The sequence below is a fragment of the Lolium rigidum genome, chromosome 3 (assembly GCF_022539505.1).
Source record: "Lolium rigidum isolate FL_2022 chromosome 3, APGP_CSIRO_Lrig_0.1, whole genome shotgun sequence".
Lineage (NCBI taxonomy): Eukaryota > Viridiplantae > Streptophyta > Magnoliopsida > Poales > Poaceae > Lolium > Lolium rigidum.
The window spans coordinates 268,890,512-268,911,686 of NC_061510.1; the positions used below are offsets into that span (position 1 = coordinate 268,890,512).

Below are 21,175 nucleotides of genomic sequence, written 5' to 3' on the forward strand. Positions count from 1 at the left end.
AATCATCGTTGATATGTATTGAATCTTGATTTGTCAATTGCCCACTCTGTAATTTGTTCACCCGGCATGCTAGTTATCTTATTGGAGAGACACCACTAGTGAACTGTGGACCCCGGTCCATTCTTTTACATCTGAATACATTCTACGCAATTATTGTTCTTACTTGTTCTTTGCAAACAAACACCATCTTCCACTCGATACGCTTAATCCTTTGTTTTCAGCAAGCCGGTGAGATTGACAACCTCACTGTTACGTTGGGGCAAAGTACTTTGATTGTGTTGTGCAGGTTCCACGTTGGCGCCGGTTTCACTGGTGTTGCGCCGCACTACATTCCTCCACCAACAACCTTCACGTGCTTCTTGGCTCCTACTGGTTCGATAACCTTGGTTTCTTACTGAGGGAAAACTTACTGCTGTGCGCATCACACCTTCCTCTTGGGGTTCCCAACGGACGTGTCGACTACACGCCAGCAAGCATGTGTGTGGGGAGGGGGGTAGGGGAGGGGACTTCGTATTGCGAACTCCTTTTCGGATTGTGTGGGACTACCTTTGATCATAGCAACACCTATTGAGGATACTCCACCCAAGTTACAACTAGTGGGACTATAGTGCACATTTTTTTTGACAACGAGTATATATTAATATTAAGAAGATATCAATTACATCCAGCCTAGTGCCTTAGTCATAATACGGATGCACACACCCAAAAAAGGGAGAAGAATTACATAAAAGAAAAGTCCCGCTACAGTGATCTATTTCTTGTAGCAGCGAACCAAACACCACTAAAACAACACGAGAAATCCATCTTCTCCAAAAGCAATGTCTGCAAGAAGGAAACAGTGCACAAGCACCGTCGTCGACCTGACCATATATCATAGGTTTTCACCCTGGAAAAAGGCCGCGCTCACAAAACAATGCCTTCAGCAAGGCCATTGCGAGGCAAAACCAATTAAGGCCAGACCTTGAATTTTCAGCCTGCGAGTTTAGACTCTGAACTTCTCTTGTGCTTTCGCCCCCACTTGCCATTGCTGCTGCTCCAAGTCACAAATCACCAAAGCCAATCTCTCATCGCCACCAGTACTTGAACCACCATTACTCATCCTCAGAACTCGGCTTCCATGCCATTCTCCGTGACTAGCTTCACCATGGAACCAAGGACATGTCCCACAAAGGCAACAAACTAAAGAGCTTCACGCCACTCCGTCCTAAACCAAAGGGCCAGGAAAAAAATATGGGTGTGCAAGAACGAATTCCATCCGATCTAGCAATCTCCATGCATAAGGCGTCTAAGGGAGTTTGCCGGCGGAGCCTTCCGGAACTCGACACTTCGGCCAGATCAATGAAGACAAGCATCATGCATATCTTCGTCTTGGCACGAGATGAACCCTAGGACCGCCATCTTTATTCAAGCGAGCTAGTAGCCCCCACATCACCAATCTGCAACAGAGGCAAAGATGACGAGACTGTCGCCGTCCTTGTTGACCAGCGTCACACCCAAAAGGGTCCACGCCACCACTTCGGATAGAAGCCCGTCTAGCCATGCATGCAGTTTCTGCAACAACCCGTCATCCCAGCTGGATCAGACGACCCTTTGTCGTGCCATGGCAGGAAGGCCTCAGATCGCGTCGCTCCGCACACGCCCAACGTGCCACCACCGCGTCTTCTCCTCCACCATCCACCGAAAACACGCCGGACCTAGCTGTGGGATCCCAAGATCCCCCACGCCAAGCCCAACCCGGCCGGCCACCTCCGACAATAGAACGCCGCCGCCGGCATGCCTGGGACCGCATCCCCGGTGCCCACATGGAAAGGGCTACGCAGCAGATCACCACACTCGTAGGTCGGCAAGCGGACCAGCACGCCATCACGATCCTCTGGGCCCCAACGGGCCCATGGCAGCCTAGACGTGCCTCCGCGGCTGCCCACCCGCCAATTGGCAGACCGGCCAATGCCGCCACGAACCACCACACCGTCGAAGTATAAAGCGCCACCACCCTCATGCCCCAAGGTTGGGCCCATCAGCAACCCGCTGCGCGAAAAAGGGTGGGTTGTTGTGGATGGAGTCTCGAGCTGACGACAGCTGATACCCCAGTGCGGTGTGGTAGAGTTAGGACTAAGACTAGTAATAGTGGAGAGTAACATAGAGTAGTAACATGCACATGTTACTAATCTATGTTACTACCTTCATAGTGGAGAGTAACATATGTGTAGTGTCAACTTATATTTATTATGTTGTATGAAAAGAGTGATGTTATGGTAACATAGCTAGTTACCACCTCATTTTTTTCTTCATTTAATAGCATGACATGTCACCAAAATGTCTTGAGATGTGTAATGTTACCACCTAAGTTACTCCCACTATGAGTAGTCTAAAGTGCACGTAGCTAACAACTTTTGAAACTAGCCGTGTATTTTTTTCGAAATGGGTATATCACCGGCCTCTGCATCGGTTGATGCACACAGCCCTTTATTAAGACATTAAATGTTCAAAAATTACATTTCATGGATCAACGAGGGTCGCTACAAAAATCAACCATCTAAAAATAAGAAGCATGCTAAGCAGTCTAAGGGCCTGTTTGTTTGGGCTGTGGCTGGCTGGCTGTGCAGGAAAAGCCGCTGTGCAGGGAAATCTGCTGTTCTGAGTTTCACTGTTTGGCAACTTAGCTGGCTGTCTGGTTATGAATAGATGAATTGTCCGAAATACCCTTCATGGCCATGGGAACATACAATTTTTTAAAATTTATTTGTAATACTTTCTTTGAATCAAAATACTTACGCGGGTTTAATAAATCTAAGCATATTTTTAGGACGTGGCTACAGTGCCCAGGCACTGGGTAGTCTTCCACGGTGCCCCTCCCCAAATTAGAAAGAAAATGATGTCTATTCTCGCGCCTTACCAAACAAGGAAAGTTGTGGTCCCCTAGTCTTCCGTGTTCTATTCTTTATTGTTTCCACAAGCCGGCCCAGACAACAGCTTTGTTGTGAGGTGAAAAAAATGCAACGGCAGGTCCGTTGCTAGTTCATCACAGAAAAATAGTGTAATCAATGTACATGGGTTGGCAAAAGCCAAAAAAACACAGGTACGCATCATAGTCCTTCGTGTAATACTATCGCCTGCTTTTCACTCCCAATAGATGAAATTTTTGTTCTAGGTCATCGACAAAAGCAATGCTTCTCTAGGCCTCTTGCCGCTCCGCCCCTGGTAGACGATGTAAAATATCATTGTTCTTACATCCTTGTGTCGATCTTACATTGAAGAAACTGCAGGGAAAGAAAATACGTTGGATCTCGTGTCTGAGGAAAATAAGAGATTGAGAAAGAAAATGAAAAAAAAAACGGATGTAATAAATCATTACGTTTGACAATGAAATTACATATATTGGAAAAAAGCACATGGCAGTCAATAATTGCAAAACCATATCTAGATTGCTTGCGTGAAAAAATACTAGCAAATGCATTACATGGGAAAAATGCATGGCGGTATATGAATAACTACATTATGGCTGTGCAACCATTGCAGTTTAAAGCTAAAAACTAAATGTAACAATACCCGCTGAATGGTTCAACCCATGGGAAGAAAATACATCGTGCACACATGATCATGTACAAAAGAAAAACTCGTGCATGTAACAAACACACGTCTAACATTATACTCCGACGCCTAATTCGGGACGGAGGGAGTACAAAAGATCATGTAGATCATACATGTAACTAATGCTCTAATATTGTCAAAAAAAAGTAACTAATGCTCTAATACTACATCCAACAGTTCAAACCATGCATCAGACCATGCCGATTTAAACATTCAGAATCTAATATCGTATAAAAAATCATAATCATATAGGCTATGGTCTACCGATGTACAAAAATAGCTCGAGCACAACTAAAAATACATCAAAAAAAACATGTTATTGCTGCATCAGATCTATGTGAACAATTAAATGCTAGTTGGGAGAATTACATCCTATACAGTTGTTGTACAGCCCATGGGTGTAACAAAATACAAAAATAGCTCTAGTACTGCTAAAACTACATGCAAGAATCAAATACAACTAAGTTCAGTTCATCATGGATCATCAGACAAATTACCCAAAACAAATATCACCAATCAAAAACTATGCAACATTAACTTTATAAATATAAATTCAAGATGCGAGAATAGCTTACCACAACCCAAAGGACCATGCTGCTTGGTAATCAAATCGCTTCTTTCCTCCTCTATTAGCTTCCTATATTGTAATATGTGCAACACACCTACAGGACACTTGCAGTCAGTTGTAGGTTGAGAGATAAGACTCATAGGTTATAATAAGGAATTGATCAAAAGCACCTGAACCATGCCCAAAACACACAAAACAAGTGTTATAGCTGTGTAAGAACATTCGTATTTTAAAGCTCCACGATCCGTTGTTTAGTGCCACTTGCTACAATACTGAAAATACTATCTGGCAATAGCTCTATAAAATTATCTCAAATAGTACACAGGAGAATTTTTTTAGACACGAAACAAGATGGGGAGCATAACTAGAGAACACATAAGGCAAAGACCAGCAAGTGCTAGGCCAGCAAGCTCTTCTATGCCAGACAACTCATGGCAGTACATAAAAAGGAGCAAGGCATGAAAAGTATAGTGTAAGGCATACGAAGCCAGCTCAAATATATAAAGAAGATTAACTGGGCAAGGAAACGAGATAAGCATATCTCTAAAGACTTACAGGAATGCAAATGTTATTAAGAACATAAATGACCAAGTTAAAACTAGATGAAATAGCACTACACTGGCTACAATACAACCCTTTGACGAAAACTACTATAGTTGCAAGGAGCAGATTGCTTCAAATACATTAGTCTGAAACAGTGGACCTACTTGGTTCATCAGGTGCACTAAATATATCATTAAGAGAGCAAGACGTTTAACTTGCTCGATTTCTGAAAATTAGTACTAACTTAACATGAATAATACATTATCAGGGAACTAGTACAGCCAAGTTAAATTTCAAGGGATTAACACATCTATGAGACTATGACCAAACTGTCCCTCAGCAAACTAGTATCAAACAAGACTCAACGTGGTAGTTAAGAACAAACATGAATGGCATGGACGAAGAACCAGTCAAGCAAATCCTGTGTTGCTGCAAGTAGTTCTAGTGCTAGTAGAGTGCAAGACTGTGAAGCTCAAGTATCGGGAGCTGGCTAGTTACCATGACGATAGGAGGCAGTTGAGCAGCGTCATGTTGTATGGCACGCCAGATAAGTCCTCCGTTGATTTCCTCTTGTTGATCCTCGAGAAGGTGACCCTGCAACGCAACACAGCCCATGCGGAATTTCTCACCAGTGAGAAGAATCAACGGAGAAGGGCAGGAAAATGCAGTAGAGTTTCATAGAGGACAGAATTGGAAGCTTCAAAAATAATAATGATAATGGAGTGCGGCCACATCATATGCACATATAATTGCAGTGTTCCTAGTTCACCACACCATATGTACATATTATTATATCACTACCATCCTCAAATCATATCATCGTGAGCATTGGATGTGTAAATACAATCCTAATCATCCTACTGTTAAATACAAGATGATATGTTGCACCCACCTATATGTCTAGATGACCTTACTCTGCTTTTCGTTTGATTCTTTCAAGTAGCTGAATGCGATTGATGCAAGTATGCTCACAGTTTTACTTTGGAGAAGTACATGACAACTGGCTTCTGTTAATGACATCAGGAGATTAAACACCCCAAGGACAGATACCCGGTATCATTCTTTGGGAAAACCTACTATTTGTTACAGCCAGATCTGGAGGAAGCTACTATTTGTTACATCCAAAATCATCTTTGGGGAAACCTACTAATCAAGATCCTAGATGTAGAAAAAGAAGAAAAAAAATACATCCACCTCTACAAATTTCAGATTTTCCACGAATTGCTGAACACTTCCATCTAATGCCCAAGTTGGTCAGGTAAAAAGGAGAGGTTCAAGCTGCTGAACCGGGAACATCTGCCAGCATCCAACCGGCAAAAAAAATACTACATGCTACAACAGAGACACACACCATTAAAAACTGAACCTTCATGACTACCTGCGCTCGTAAATATACATCCTATAGTGTTGACCACCACTAGCTCATCCATAGAGAATGGCAACGATGTAGAGCCACGAACTGCTGCGAGTAAACCTTCTACAACACTAGTTTAGCCGGGGATGTGTCTCCGCAACTAGAATCAAACGCGAATCAATCCCTTAGCAACTAAAATCAAACGGGCATCGACCCTAAATTACCAACACAGAAAAGCAAAAACCGGATGGGGAAAAGCTCATGATTGAAGCACTCACCATCTCCAAAAAAGCGACAGAAGTACGCCGCCATCTGGACGCAACACCACGCCGCCGATGCCCTCTCGCCGATGCGTCCAAGCTCATCCAGCCCAACTCGAATGCGTCGAATTACATGGCCCGCGTCGGACGCGTCGATCCATGCGTCTGCGACGGCGAGGTTGTTACAGGGCTCCCACTCACCAGGAGGAACGCCCCACAGCTTCACGGCGGTCCGCTCGCCGCCGATGAGGCCAATCTAGTGGGGGATTGACGAGGGGTTGAGAGGAAGTGGGCGCGGATGAAGAGAAGAAGGGTTGAGGACGAAGTTGACTTTGAACAGGGGAACGGGGAAGAGGTAGTCGTCTTTTTTTCCTCGCTTGCACTGCTTCGTCTGAGCCACTCGATCACGATCCGACGACTATGAGAGGGGAGCATCCTGTAAGACTAGAGCGTGCCCAGGCAATAATTAGAAATTGGGATATTTTTATCTATATTTTGTCTAAAGGTGCCACAAATATTTAAGGCTGAAGGGATTAGGTATTCGTATGATCAAAGTGCAAAGAAAAAATATTTTGGAACGTTTATATTCTATCTTTATGTGGCATGCATGCCAAAATTTACTTATAAATTTCCGTGGCAGATTCTTTTGTCTCGCTCATGCAGTGTGCGTTAATCAAGAGCTAATAGAGGCTACATGCAGTGGGCCAGTGTAATAATTAGCTATAGTGATTATTTGTTATTAATTGTATGGGGGAAGCAACGGTCCATGTCCGGATTGCTGGAGTGGCGCGTGTCGTTTCGGTCCGGACGACGCTCAGTGGCATTCCTTTGTAAATACCATGGATAAGAGGGCCAAAAGGATATACCGGTCCAGTCTTAAGTGAGCGGGAAGCCAGGAAAAGCACCTCCTGAGGTGCTTTCTCTTCCCTGTGTATTTCGCTCGGTGGCTTTGGAAAAGCCTGCAGCCAAAGCACCCTCTTTAGTTCATTTCATCTACTTATTTTAGTTGAAAGCCAAAAAAAGCCCAAACAAACAGGCCCTAAGCATCTTCCAATTTCTTAATAGGCCGCCAAGTAGCCTGGTAGAAAATATCCTGGGCAACCATTTGAAGGCGATTGCATCCAGAAACCATGCACTCCCGCTGGTCCTCCGAGAGTAAGAAGCGCCAAAGCTGGATCCAGTGGAAACCATAGTGTGGATAACCTGCAAAAAATTAGTAGAATCTTTTTTGTTAAAAACAATATCATTCCTGCAATTTCATGGACCAACATAAAACCGAAACACCAATATGAATCCTAACTTTATCTCTTTTATCCGCTCCACGAAGCCAATTCTCAAATATATTTATGATATTTGATGGAGGTGGAATATTGTATGCAGCAAACACTAGTCGCCACACAAGTCTAGCAAAAGACATGAAATAAACAAATGTTCAACTGATTTCTCAGAAGCAACATTTTATATTTCCATTCTCTAGCCATGTATTTAGCTCTGAGTTTAAATTAAAAAACTTGCCCACACATGGGACGACCTCGCCTGGCCGTCGGTTAATCGCATCCGTCCGATTTGAATTACTGCTCCCGGTGGCGTGGTGCGGCGGGCAGTGGCCGCCGCCGTTGTTGGGATCGTGCGAGCACCCCGAGGCACCGGGCTTGCCCGCCGTGGCTGCTGCAGGGTTGGTCGGCTTGGATTCTGAAATTGCCGTCGACGACGTCGTGCGCATGACCGGATGCCGATCACGCGACCGGGCCGCCCTCCCGGCAGCAACGGGCAGCGCCGCCGACGACGCCGCGACGGCCACCAGGACAATGACTGTTGCCGCCATCCTAAGCCTGACCATCTTGCTACCTCGTGATTATGGGGTGAAGCGAGCTTAGCTAGGCAATTCACATGCATTTCCCGTGTACTTATAGATGTACTTTGGTAGATCAAAACGCACCAGATGAGTGACTGGATGATGAATGATCTGACAACCAGCAACCATAGTCTTGCTCACGCGGGAATTAGGAAACGGCCGAAAGGAATGAAATGAAACCCAACAAAAGCTTGACAAATTGACTTGGCAGGACACTCCAAAATTGCGGCGACGCTTCTAACCTTTGTTTGTCCCCGTGGCGCCGTACATGTCCAGGATAACTTCTGTTTCCTGCCGGCCAAACAGGAGACGGGCAAGCGATGACAAACGTGTACTACGTACGACTTTGTGCCTGGAATCAACGCCGTCATAATAATTAACACAATTTCAGCAAACGCAATTCGATGGCTTGATCCTGACTCAATTTTGTATTACGTTTTTAAGCCCTCTGCCATAGACTTGACTTAAAATGTACTCCGTATAAATTTGTAATTCGCCTAGTCCTATGAGGGAGCTCTTCAAAGCCCAATGTTTTCTTCTTGTCTTTCTGTTTTTTTGTTAAATAAAAATAATCTGGACACCCAGGCATTTTGAAGTTGCAGAGCTGATACATTTTCAGCACCAGCTATCGCTATTCTGAAAACGATACCTAGGTAGTTCAGTCCTTGAGCTTTTGGATTGATTTGTTGCAACTCAACTCAGCAAGTAAATTGAGTTTTCTACCATTTGAACAGCCGAGATAACTAAGCATCAACATTCACATACATGTATGCCTGTATTGAACGACGAAGGAGTACAGAGTATGCAATGATTAAGCTCAGCTAGACCACATGTTTCACGGTGGTAAATAAACTACCAAAGTCAATGACTGACCACACACCACACACGACTAATTTTGTACAGTTCAGACACTGGCAGGAATCCATGAATGTACTTATTGGGCAATAAAATTCTTAACAATCACAATAGAGACAACAAATCCTTCACTTCATTTGCTGCTACTAGTATCCATAGTTGGGATGGTAGGAGCCGCCCCCGTAGCTCCCGCCATTGTGAGGAGCAGGCCCTGCACCTGTGGGAGTTGATCCATAGGTTGCCCCATATGGTGGCAGGTAAGAGGTGTAACTCGGATCAACTGGCGGAGCAGGAGGGTTAGAAGCCGGCGGCCGGCTTTGTGGAGCAGCTTCCGCCATGAAATTCTGCAAGCAGTGGCCATAGCAATATGTCAACTTAAAGGTAGTCCCGAACCATGTTTAATCCATCCAAATATGGCTCCGACATACACACAAATAGCAACAACAATTTGAATGTGTGTCCCTCCATTTTTACCGATCCTTCCATCAAGCTACCCGTTGCAACGAGGCTTAATTTGGCTAGACGGAGGACGATGTTTTGTTGATACACGTAAGCAAAAGACGCATTTTCACAGTGGAATGAGAAGCAGAAAAGAGAGATATGCTACTTAACAAAGTTTCTGTCTTTTGATGACACACTATGCCCCATCTCTCAATCTTATTGGCGCTTACAAAACACTGCAAATGGTTTCTTCTTCTACATCATCGTCTAAAACTTCTATCGAGTGTCCATAGTTTGTTTTTCAAATTTTATCAGCATCCAAAACTTGTCGTGGTAAATTAGCAATAAGCATAGTACTTCACCAAGTGCGGTGTTCCCCTAAAACTCCATCAGCTTCTCCTAATCATGTACTTGCACAAACTAATCACTGTTGCATCTACCCCATATCATAGACAGCATGGTTTACCAATGAAACTAATTAGTCGGCCAACAGTGAGCTTTATGATGCAAAAGTACAAACATGTATTGTGTTCCAGTTGTATTACCTCTAAAACTGAATCTGAAATTTAAAAAGGCAGAAATATCAAAATGAAATGCATTGTGCATCAATCATGAATAACTTGGGAGGATAGTCATGCAAGCACGCAACAGGTTAGAAGGGAATACGGTAGAGGAGCCAGTTCCTAGGGTATTGTAGCTTCTCTCACTTTCCTTGTGTAAGTTAGAGGATATGGCTCCAGTTAGAAGATACAGTAAAAAACATACCTGGATCAGTTGCTGGGCAGTTTGAACTTGGGATGCACTCCCGATTATCTCCACAGTCATCTCTCCTGGTGCACCTCTGCTCTCTTGAATAGTTACTGCTGCACCACTGTGCCTACGGATATAGCTTATACTAGCACCAGCAGCCCCAATCACAGCATCAGCATATGAGAGAGGAATTTGCATGTGATGTGCCTGTTGAAGAATACACAAGAAATCAGCAGACAGCAATTCAGAAGCACCCGTCGTCTTAAGGTCTTAAGGTCAAGCATGGGCATGCAACATAGGAGCATCTCCAATAGATGATGTATGTATAATAGGGGAGGCGATGTAAAGAGCCCCAAAAAACCTCTCCAGCAGGTGATGCAAAACAGATTGATGATGTAAAATATTTTAGGGCAGCCCTAAATTTTGGCACATGTGATGTATATTTGCATCGCCACAGGGGTGATGTAAAACAAATTTGCATCACCTGCTCGCCCTCCACCTACCCCCGACCAGCCTCTGGCGACAAATTAACCACCACGAACTCAATCGACGCCAACGAGCTCCTCTGCACCTCCACCCCTTCCCGACGGTTCTCTCTGCCACCCCTTCCCGCCAGTCCCCTCTACCGCTTGGGCTGGGCCACCCTTCCGCCAGTCCTCTCCGCCACGTACGATGACCATGGCCGCCACAGCTCCCATAAGAATAACGGCTCTGACCTCAATCGACGCCGATGAGCTCTGCCACACCTCCGCCCCTTCCGTCAGTCCTCTCTGCCGCTTCACCACCCTTACACCCATCCTACCCGTGCCCGCTCGCTGTCCGCCGAGCTGCTTTGGGCGGCGGATCTTCCACCATCTTGTCGGTCGACCGCGGCCCCCCTCCGCTCTCCGCCAAGCTAGGAGAAGCTGACATCTGCCTCCGTCACTGACAACTCGACCAAGCTCCGCCACGCCAGCCACAACCAGCAGCCACCGACAAGGTGTTTGATAAAAGGTAAAACTCGATTTTTTATCTACTTTGATTGCTGATGCAAGGCAGAAGTAGTTTGCGACACCAATGTAAGTGATTTTAATTGTAGATGGTTTTGCGAGTATTTGGAGTCCGATGAGGAGCTTGATATGAACGAAGAGGAGGACATTGCTATGATGTTGATGCACAAGAACAAGAGGCCGAACCACGGTGGTTCCGTTTGGGCCATGAGTACTGTTATGGTGTTGCTAGAGGGATGGCGCGAGAAGGTCGGCCGGGGGCCTTGCCCACGGCCGGTGGCAAGAGGGAAGGGATTTCCTTCTTATTTCTTGCTTGATTAGATTGATACGTCTCCTCTCCTTATATAGAGAGGTTACTTGACCCCTAAGCAAGCTACCCTTATCTCTAATTAACCCTAATACTAATGGGCTATAGCGCCAGCCCAAGTCCATTACGTACTCTAACACTACACCCCACCTGGACATGCAGCTCGTCCTCGAGCTGCAACCTAAACAAACCATGAATCGACGCAACACAAACCTAACACCTAAAAATGAGCCTTTTACATCTCGGCTTGTTTTATTACTCTCAACCTGAAATGGACTGGGACGCTTTATTGTTGACCCCTGAACATAAAGTGGACACCATCCGCCCGTTGGGCGTGCACCTGTACAGCCACCTGGATCCCATGGAAACCAGCGAGACAAAAGGAGCCCGCGCGGCGGCCAGCGGCGGAATGCAGTGGTGCTACGCGGTGCGCTCCTGTCGGTGACACCATGCCTTCTCCCCGCCGGATGACTTTCGATGGCGCAAACTGTGAGGTCGCTGCCCGCGGGAAAAACAGCATGTCCACCGCCCGTGGGGAAACCGCACGCCCAAGATCCCCGACGCAGCGGACGAGATCGAGGTCCGTTGCGCAACGAAGCGCAACTTGGAGGAGCTGCAGCAGTGCAGCTGCAGATCACGCATCTCCCGCACACGCCGACGCACTAGGAGGCCGCGCGCAGCAGCTGCGCAGCCTCACCGCCGCCGACACGTGGCGGATAGCGATCCGCCAGAAGCGGTGACGGCGACGGATGGAAACGGACCTGGTGGAAGGGCATCCCGGGCGGTGTCGATGTAGAGCCCGGGGCCAAGGTCGCTCCCACACCGCCGAAAGGCAGGGACGGCGTCGGTGGTGGCAGCAGCCGCTGCTGCGGTGTTGGTGGCGACGGCAGGGACAGCGTCGGTGAGGACAGCAGCTGCATCGGCGGCGTTGGTGGCGGCGGCAGCTGCTGTTGCTTGCGTCTCCGTGCCGGGGAAGAAGGCGGCCGGCTCCGCGACGGGGCCGCGAGGGGCTGGGACGGCCACGGGAACCAGGGCGGCGGCGGCGGCGCCGGCTGCTGCGAGGCCACGGCCGCGACGGGGGCCGCGAGGGGCTGGGACGGCCACGGCAACCAGGGCAGGGTGGTGGTGGCGACCGCGGCGGAGACCGCCAGATGCGGCGGCTGCCACGGTAGGAGCAGCGGCCCGGTGGTGGCGGCTGGTGGCGCGGCCGGCGGCGGCCCATAGGGGCCGGCCAAGTAGAGGTGGATCTCCTGGACCGCGGTGGCGAGATCGCGGAGGGCTGCGGTGATCTCCGCCGGGGAGAGAACGGTCGGGACGTCGGAATGCGACGGCGACGGGTGGGAAGAACTCGGTGGAGGGCTGGACATGATCGAACCCGGGAAAGCTGATACCAAATTGTTATGGTGTTGCTAGAGGGATGGCGCGAGAAGGTCGGCCAGGGGCCTTGCCCACGGCCGGTGGCAAGAGGGAAGGGATTTTCTTCTTAATTCTTGCTTGATTAGATTGGTACGTCTCCTCTCCTTATATAGAGAGGTTTACTTGACCCCTAAGCAAGCTACCCTTATCTCTAATTAACCATAATACTAATGGGCTATAGCGCCAGCCCAAGCCCATTACGTACTCTAACAAGTACATTCGAAGCTGGAGAATCGATGAGGACACCAAGCTCATGCTCAACTATTTTGTTGACCATCCGGTGTATCCACATACTTTCTCCGCCAGTTCCGGATGTCTATTGATATGTTCAAGCAGATTGCAGAATGTTTGAAGCTCCATGACCACTTCTTCGAGCAGAGGAGTTATGCCGGAGTGCTTCGAAATAGCACCTACCAAAAGGTAACCGAGGCATTGCGCATCATGGCATATCGAATTCCTGCAAATGTTGTCGGTGACCGCTTGGCAATGGGTGAGAGCACCCAATGCTCAAGACACGGCTTGGTTGTTGGAGCAGAACACAGCCCGTGGGTTTCCAGGATTGCTCGCCTCCATTGATTGTATACATTGGAGGTGAAAGAAGCTGTACCACGTAATGGCATGGACAGTTTAGGGGACACAAGAAGGATTCCACCATCATTCTTGAGGCTGTGGCCGATCAGATCAGGACACTTGGATTTGGCATGCATTCTTTGGGATGCCCGGTTCTTGCAATGACATCAATGTTCTTGAACTTTCACCTCTCTTTGCCAAGCTAGCAAATGGTGAGTCGCCAACGGTGGAGTTTGACGTAAATGGCCGCAAGTACACCACGTGTTAGAGTACGTCATGGGCCTGGGCCTGTTAGTCTTATGGTTTGCTTAGGGGTCAAGTAAGCCTTGCTTGGGAGTCAAGTAAACCTCTCTATATAAGGAGAGGAGATGTATCAATCTAATCAAGCAAGAATTAAGAAGGAAATCCCTTCCCTCTTGCCACCGGCCGTGGGCAAAGCCCCCGGCCGGCCTTCTCGCGCCCTCGCAGCCCTCTCTCTCCCTCCCAAACCCTAGCAGCCACATAACATTTGGTATCAGCTTTCCCGGGTTCGATCATGTCCAGTCCTCCACCGAGTTCTTCCCACCCACCGCCGCCGCACTCCGATGTCCCCACCGTTCTCTCCCCGGCGGAGATCACCGCAGCCCTCCGCGATCTCACCACTGCGTCCGGGAGATCCGCCTCTCCTCGGCCGATCCCTACGGGCCGCCGCCGCCGGCAGCCGCTGGCTGCCGTGGCAGCCCGGCGCTGCCGCTGTCGTCGCCGCCACCCGACGTCGGGCCGCTGCGGTCCCCGCCGCGCTGTCCATCATCTCCGGGTCGGGCCATACCTCGGCGCCGGGGTCCCTCTTCTCCAACGGCCGGCCGCCTTCTTCCCCACCGGGATGCTACGACAACGGCGGCGAGTTGCCGCCGCCACCAACGCCACCGTTGCGAGCTGCTGTCCTCACCGACGCCGTCCCTGTCGTTCGGTGGGCAACCGCAACAGCAGCAGCTGCTGCCGTCGCCACCAACACCGCAGCCGGCCGGCTCGCTGCCGCCACCGACGCCGTCCCTGCCTTTCGGCGGTGTGGGAGCGACCTTGGCCCCGGGCTCTACATCGACACCGCCCGGGATGCCCTTCCACCAGGTCTGTTTCCCGCCGTCACCGCATCCGGCTTGGATCGCTATCCGCCACGTGTCGGCGGCGGTGAGGCTGCAAGCTACTGCGCGCGGCCTCCTTGTGCGTCGGCGTGTGCGGGAGATGCGTGATCTGCAGCTGCAGCTCCTTCAAGTTGCGTTTCATTGCGCAACGGACCTCGATCTCGTCCGCTGCGTCGGGGATCTTGGGCGTACGGTTTCCCCCACGGGCGGCGGACATGTTGTGTTTCCCGTGGGAAGCGACCTCAAAGTCTGCGCCATCGACAGTCATTCGGCAGGGAGAAGGCATGGTGTCACCGACAGGAGCGCACCGCGTAGCACCACTGCATTCCGCCGCCGGCCGCCGCGCGGGCTCCTTTTGTCCCGCTGGTTTCCATGGGATCCAGGTGGCAGGTGCACGTCCGACGAGCGGACGGTGTCCACTTTATGTTCGGGGGTCAACAATAAAGCGTCCCGGTCCATTTCAGAGTTGAGAGTAATAAAACAAGCCGAGATGTAAAAGGCTCGTTTTTAGGTTTTAGGTTTGTGTTGCGTCGAGTCATGGTTTGTTTAGGTTGCAGCTCGAGGACGAGCTGCGTGTCCAGTGGGGTGTAGTGTTAGAGTACGTCATGGGCCCGGGCCCGTTAGTCTTATGGTTTGCTTAGGGGTCAAGTAAGCCTTGCTTGGGAGTCAAGTAAACCTCTCTATATAAGGAGAGGAGATGTATCAATCTAATCAAGCAAGAATTAAGAAGGAAATCCCTTCCCTCTTGCCACCGGCCGTGGGCAAAGCCCCCGGCCGGCCTTCTCGCGCCCTCGCAGCCCTCTCTCTCCCTCCCAAACCCTAGCAGCCACATAACACCACGAGTTACTACCTTGCGGATGGCATCTATATGAAGTGGGCGACATTTCTGAAGCCAATGCAAAACCCCGACGGTAAGAAAGAAGTCCAATTCCATAGTGCTCAAGCGGCAGTGAGGAAAGATGTGGAGCGAGCCTTTGAGATTTTGCAAGCCCAATTTGCAATTGTGAGAGGGCCGGGACGGTTTTGGTATCAAGAGGACCTTTGGTACATCATGATGGCATGCGTGATCATGCATAACATGATCATTGAGAATGAATGCAGGAAAGATGAGGTCTACGGCATCAACAACTTGATGTGCCAACAGGTTTGGCTGCACCGAGGCTGAGACCTCATTGAGCGCTTCCTTGAAGCCTACCATCACATTCGTGATTCAGATGTGCACGACAAGCTTCAAACCGATCTCATGGAAGAGTGGTGGAAGTGGAATGGCAAACAAAACAACTAGTTCTATCTCTGTCATGTTGTTTGTGTCTTGATACGTGTGGTACTTTGGTGAATTATTTGGTGAACTATTTGTGCTGTGATGTACTATTTGTGTTTTATTTATTTAGATTTATCTGAGATCAATTTTCATATCAAGTGTTTCATATACGTGTGCAAATTAGGTGCAAAATGAGGTGCAGTGTGCGGCAGTGGTGCCCTATTTTAAATCATCTACTCAGCACAGCTGCCCTATTTTACATCATCCTGAAAACCCAAAACTGAGTTGGTGATGTAAAACCACATTTTTGTGATGTAAAAATTATAGGACACCTGTTGCGGGTGCCCTATTTTACATCATCTATTGGAGATGCTCTAACTAACCTGAGAAGCCACATGCGGTGGCGGTTGATTGCCTGAAGCGCCACTTGGTGCTGGCTCGCGTCCATATGCAGAAATGCCAAAGTGCGGTTGCTTTTCCATAGGCGGCATAGCTGGAGGCAGGTAAAAATTGTCTTGCTGCCTTGGAGGCATGAACTGTGGATTTCCACCATAACCTGGACCACCAGAAGGAAGGTTTGGAGGAGGGGCCCAGGGTTGAGGAGGGGCCCAATGCTGCGGGGCAGGCATTGGCTGCTCTCTCTGCACACTATGCATTTTCATCTGTAAACATGGAAAATTATAGTCGTAAATGATGTGCACAGGAAACTTATTACTGGTAGGAAGACAGGTTGCCAAAACGAAATCTAGCTTACTTGCTGTTCAAATAGTGGGAGAACACTGTGGTCAACAAGAAATTTTCTCAAGTGACTTGCTATCAGTTCCACTGCTTTGTGAACACCAAGAGGCTCACCTTGTATCTCCACAACTCTATCATCATTTAATGCAACAGGGGGCACATTTTCTGAGAAGACATTGTAACAGTAAATTAAAAATTGCACACAGCATAATAATGTTGATGCTAAGTAGATTCTTCTGCTAATATATAAATTAGCCCATGTGGTTTTCAAGTTGATTTGTTGCAGACTTGTAGTCGCCAATGGTGAATATCAACATGCCAGTTCAGAGAACCAACCAAACTCCACAGAAAGGAAAATGCCAAGTGCTAAAACAATAAACAGTTGAGTACATTGGAAAATGAGGGAGTTCAGAATCTCGTATATAGTAATAATAAATTGTTCTATAACAGCCTATCAGCAAAAGGAAGGTTCAAATTCTCAAATCATACTAGGTAACTGAAACACCAGACTTGGTTTGTTTTAAAGAGATTAATTCACTTGATCCTCATGCTCAACCCCCAACCCTAACTTTTGTTTGAGTCTGAAAATCGCCCTAACTACAAAACCAGGTATTTGGCACCCAGTACTCCTATAGTTATTCATTGTATTTGGTGGCTGGCGTCAAATGTATGGTTTCGGAGTTAAGAGTTGATTCCCGAAGAGGCTAGTTTCCTTGGTAAACTAGAACGATTTGTGACCAAGCATGGAGCTGTGCGCACTAGGCACATAATATTCATACTATTGAAAGAGCAAATGAGGCATGCATATTGTATGGGCCAATGAGAAGACACTAAGTATCCATATATTCATACTATTTTCTCTTATTCTGATCAGCATGTAACAAAGTCGTAAGACAAGGCATATGCTTGATGCTAAATAAAATAGCATACCCATATATCAGAAAGAAATAATGCAGCGCTAGTAATAACGTACAAGCCTTACCAACAATACGGACAACAGACTTTGAAGAATCTTGTATAGATTTAATGGTTGCTCCTTGCTTCCCAATAAGGCTGCCAGCTTGGGAAGCTGGCACTAGCAATCGTGTTGGTCCTATATTACTAGCACTCCGTTGAGGTTGACCAGATTCACCATCTGAACCATCAGTTAACCGCTTATGAATTCTAAGTAAGCCATCCATTGCTGGAGATATCAGTTCATCTGGCTCATCCTTTGCTGAAATCATTACCTTTAATTGGGAAAATCAACATTGTTCACTGAGTTAGAAATTAGTACACTTAAAGAAAACTGTTTTAAGAGCACAATATGAAATTCCATTATGCAATAATGATTTAGAAACAAATAATTAGACCCCGATGAACTCGATGAGTAGGGTGTAAATATGCATAACACCAAATAAAAATATAACTTGGTGAGTATCGTAACTAGGTTTTGTTTGATCAAATCGCCTTAATTTTCAAACTTTTCTCATGAAGGATTGCTAATACAAGTTCTGTACAAATCCAACGAGCATATTTCATTAATATCATCTCTCCACATACTAAATAAATAATCAGAATATGTTTTTTATGCTAGAGTAAAAATGAGGAGCCCAAAATAAGGATTATCGAGCAGTGTACATTTTCTCCCTTAATGCTGCAGATAACACTTTTCAGATGAATCTCTTACTGAAAATTGGTTTATTTAAGTTATATCAAAGATGGTAAACATTAGCAGTCAGCAGCAGATGTATTGGATACTGGGATTGATCCACATGTAAGAACACCAATAAGTTCAACAGATATGTTTGTCCTACACATCTAGTCAACAGTAGAACCGTGTTCCGCAATTATGGGTGATCAATAGATTGACATTTCTTGTTGTGGTTAGCATGCTTCTTTACAAAATATAACATATTCATAACGAGTGGCGTTTTCCTCATTAATATTTTTAATGGTCCAGCTTTCTGTACAAATGTATACCCTATGCAAAAAATGCCCTATGAAGAAAGAATATAGACACTTTGTCATCTTTTCAAATGGCTTGAGAACATAATCTTCCCAGTTGTTGAGAATTTAAATACCATGACACTTCATTGACCAAAATACGTAGGCTAATCCAGAAACATGCAAAAAAAAAAGGATGCTAATGGTCCTTTTCCCAAATGCATGCTTTTTGTACTTTGGTCTGGTGATAAAATAGCAACAAATTCATCATGCACTCTAATTTTAAGGTATGTTGAATGTTGCGTGTTCACTTATAGTATAAGACTGCTGTACTTGCACTCGTTTATCCTTTTAACGTAAATTTGACTGTTTGTCTTCATTTGAATGATGCTGGCCATCCAGTCAGGTAGGTAATCTTGTCCCAGTGATCTCCTTTCAGTTCAAAAATCAATCAGGTCATGGAATTACCAGATAGTATACGGAGCATCTTGAAAGAAATCTTCATCCAAGACTCAAAGGACATTTATCGTATTTGCAGCCAAGGAGCACAAAACTGAACTTTCAAAACCATGCCTTTTGGAGACCTGGTTTGATTTGGGTCCTTACACTGCAGTCACAACCTGCAAACATTCACTTGTGTCATCATTACCAAAGCCATTCAATTTAGGACTTTGATGGAAGGCTATATGTTGGTTCTTGTTTGTTTAGAGCCACTCTTTTTGTCGTGGAGAAACTTTACCATCAGGTACTTTTGAGTTTCATTTCTGAAATTGAATATATTTATTATGTTGACTTTTCAGAAAGATATTCAACTGGCTTTTAGGAAGCAATGATAGCCCCAACTAGGTGTCTCAGCATTAATGCAACATACTGAACAATGAATTAATGATATAAAAGTGGTAGTTCTGATCTTTGATAAGTCAAGTGATTGTGTAGAGTATCATAAAAACTACATCATGTAAGCGATGCCTCTAGAATGAGCAAGAAAGTAGCTAGGATGTGTCTTCTTTTTCTCAGAAGTAGTTTCTAGAGAAGTGATCTGCCACCAAGAAAATACACTTTATATGCTACCATTGACGATAATTTGCTTAATTATCTTATCAGTCTTTTTCAGTTATACCCCATTTCATTAGTGGTACTAATATGAATAAAAAATCTTGGAGAAGAAAAACATTAATCATGTTCATTGATTGAAGCTAGATTCAATATTTGATTAAAAAGCTTAGTTTTGGGTCCAAAATTACTTGGGATGAGGCAATTATCAGCAAGGAACAAATGATCACTGATATTAAGTTATCTTTGGTTAAAGTAATTTCATTCGAATTATAGAGCTTTTCGACTGCTCAGCACTCACTGACATAAGGAAACAGACTGCAAAGATTTCACTACAAGTACAAAATAAAAGAATATCCACAATGTGAAATTAAATGGCATGCCTAGAGAACATATATCTATATGCATTGCAAACCATGACACCTATTCTCATCGTACAGTTCATGTAGATTCACTTGTGAATCTTCGACAAAACAGTGTGTTCCTATATCATAATATCCTATATTTTTTACATGTGAAAAGATATGCAATCAATGTGGAGATCAAGGCAAATTCATTGTTGAACAAGAAAAAAAATCTTGCTACATCCCATGTTCGAATAAGGCCTTAAGTTGCGATAAGCAACAAGGCAACAAAGCTGCCCTGCAACTGAAGTCATCAGGCATTGAGCACACCGAGCAACTGTCAGCACAAACGGACTACAAGAGGTATACAACCTGCTAGGTTAGTGAGCCATCCAGATGTTGGTTAATGGGGCAGAGTGGCTAAGAGTCTGGTAACAGTAGTATATATAGACCAATATAACGATTTGCTAGCACATTGTAAATGAAAAAATAATATCGACAAAAAAAACATTGCGCATGAGCCCACTACTGTCATAATAAAAAAACATGCTGGCTGAATTGATCAGAGTACAAACTTGTCATCAAGAATTATATAGACACTTACTGCTCTTTCTGGTACACCAGGTGGGCCATCAAGTATTTTTATGCGAGCTTTAGACTCCTCGCACATCCTTTTGATAAACTCCCCTTTGCGGCCAATGATGGCACCTACCTTGTGGGCAGGGACCAGTATACGGAAAACACTATCTCCTGGCCAACCTGGCCATCTCTTATCATTAGCCTCCACCTGCAAGTTGTCCTGTTCCTTCACTTCCCCATTGTATGCATTCTCTTCCTGGTAAGGGATCGCTGGTTCATCGTTGTACTGATTCTCTTGCTCTGCACTGAGCAAATCTGCTTGCGCCTCAATGTATGTATTGCCAGGTCCTTCATCATATTGGTTTCCAGGCTCTTCGTTGTACGAGTTACCAGGCTCTTCGTTATACTGCGCCGCCACGTCGTAAGGGTTGAGCTGTTCTTCGTCGTAGAGATTTGGAGGCAGTTCACCCATGTCCTGCCCCACGAAACTCTCTTCTGGTAGATCCATATTTTCTAGTGACACAAAGCAAGAAGGATTTTGTGAGAAACAACAGCCACCATTGAACTTTAAACAAAGATGTAGAAGTCAAAATCTGCCTCTGGATTCAGGAACACGCCCGGTTTCATAACCAGGACTCGTGATGCAAGACGTAA

The 21,175-nt window shown here is 46.2% G+C and overlaps 1 protein-coding gene across 1 annotated transcript; it reads right to left on the reverse strand.

Moving 5' to 3' along the window:
- Nucleotides 1-8,968: 8,968 nt before the first annotated feature.
- Nucleotides 8,969-21,035, reverse strand: LOC124703417 (flowering locus K homology domain-like). The gene is made up of 6 exons (XM_047235633.1): nucleotides 20,547-21,035; nucleotides 17,602-17,848; nucleotides 16,636-16,784; nucleotides 16,265-16,543; nucleotides 10,233-10,424; nucleotides 8,969-9,370 (listed from the first exon to the last, which is right to left on the reverse strand). The coding sequence occupies exons 1-6, from the start codon at nucleotides 21,027-21,029 to the stop codon at nucleotides 9,173-9,175; spliced, it is 1,548 nt and encodes a 515-aa protein (XP_047091589.1). The 5' UTR covers nucleotides 21,030-21,035; the 3' UTR covers nucleotides 8,969-9,172.
- Nucleotides 21,036-21,175: the final 140 nt, after the last annotated feature.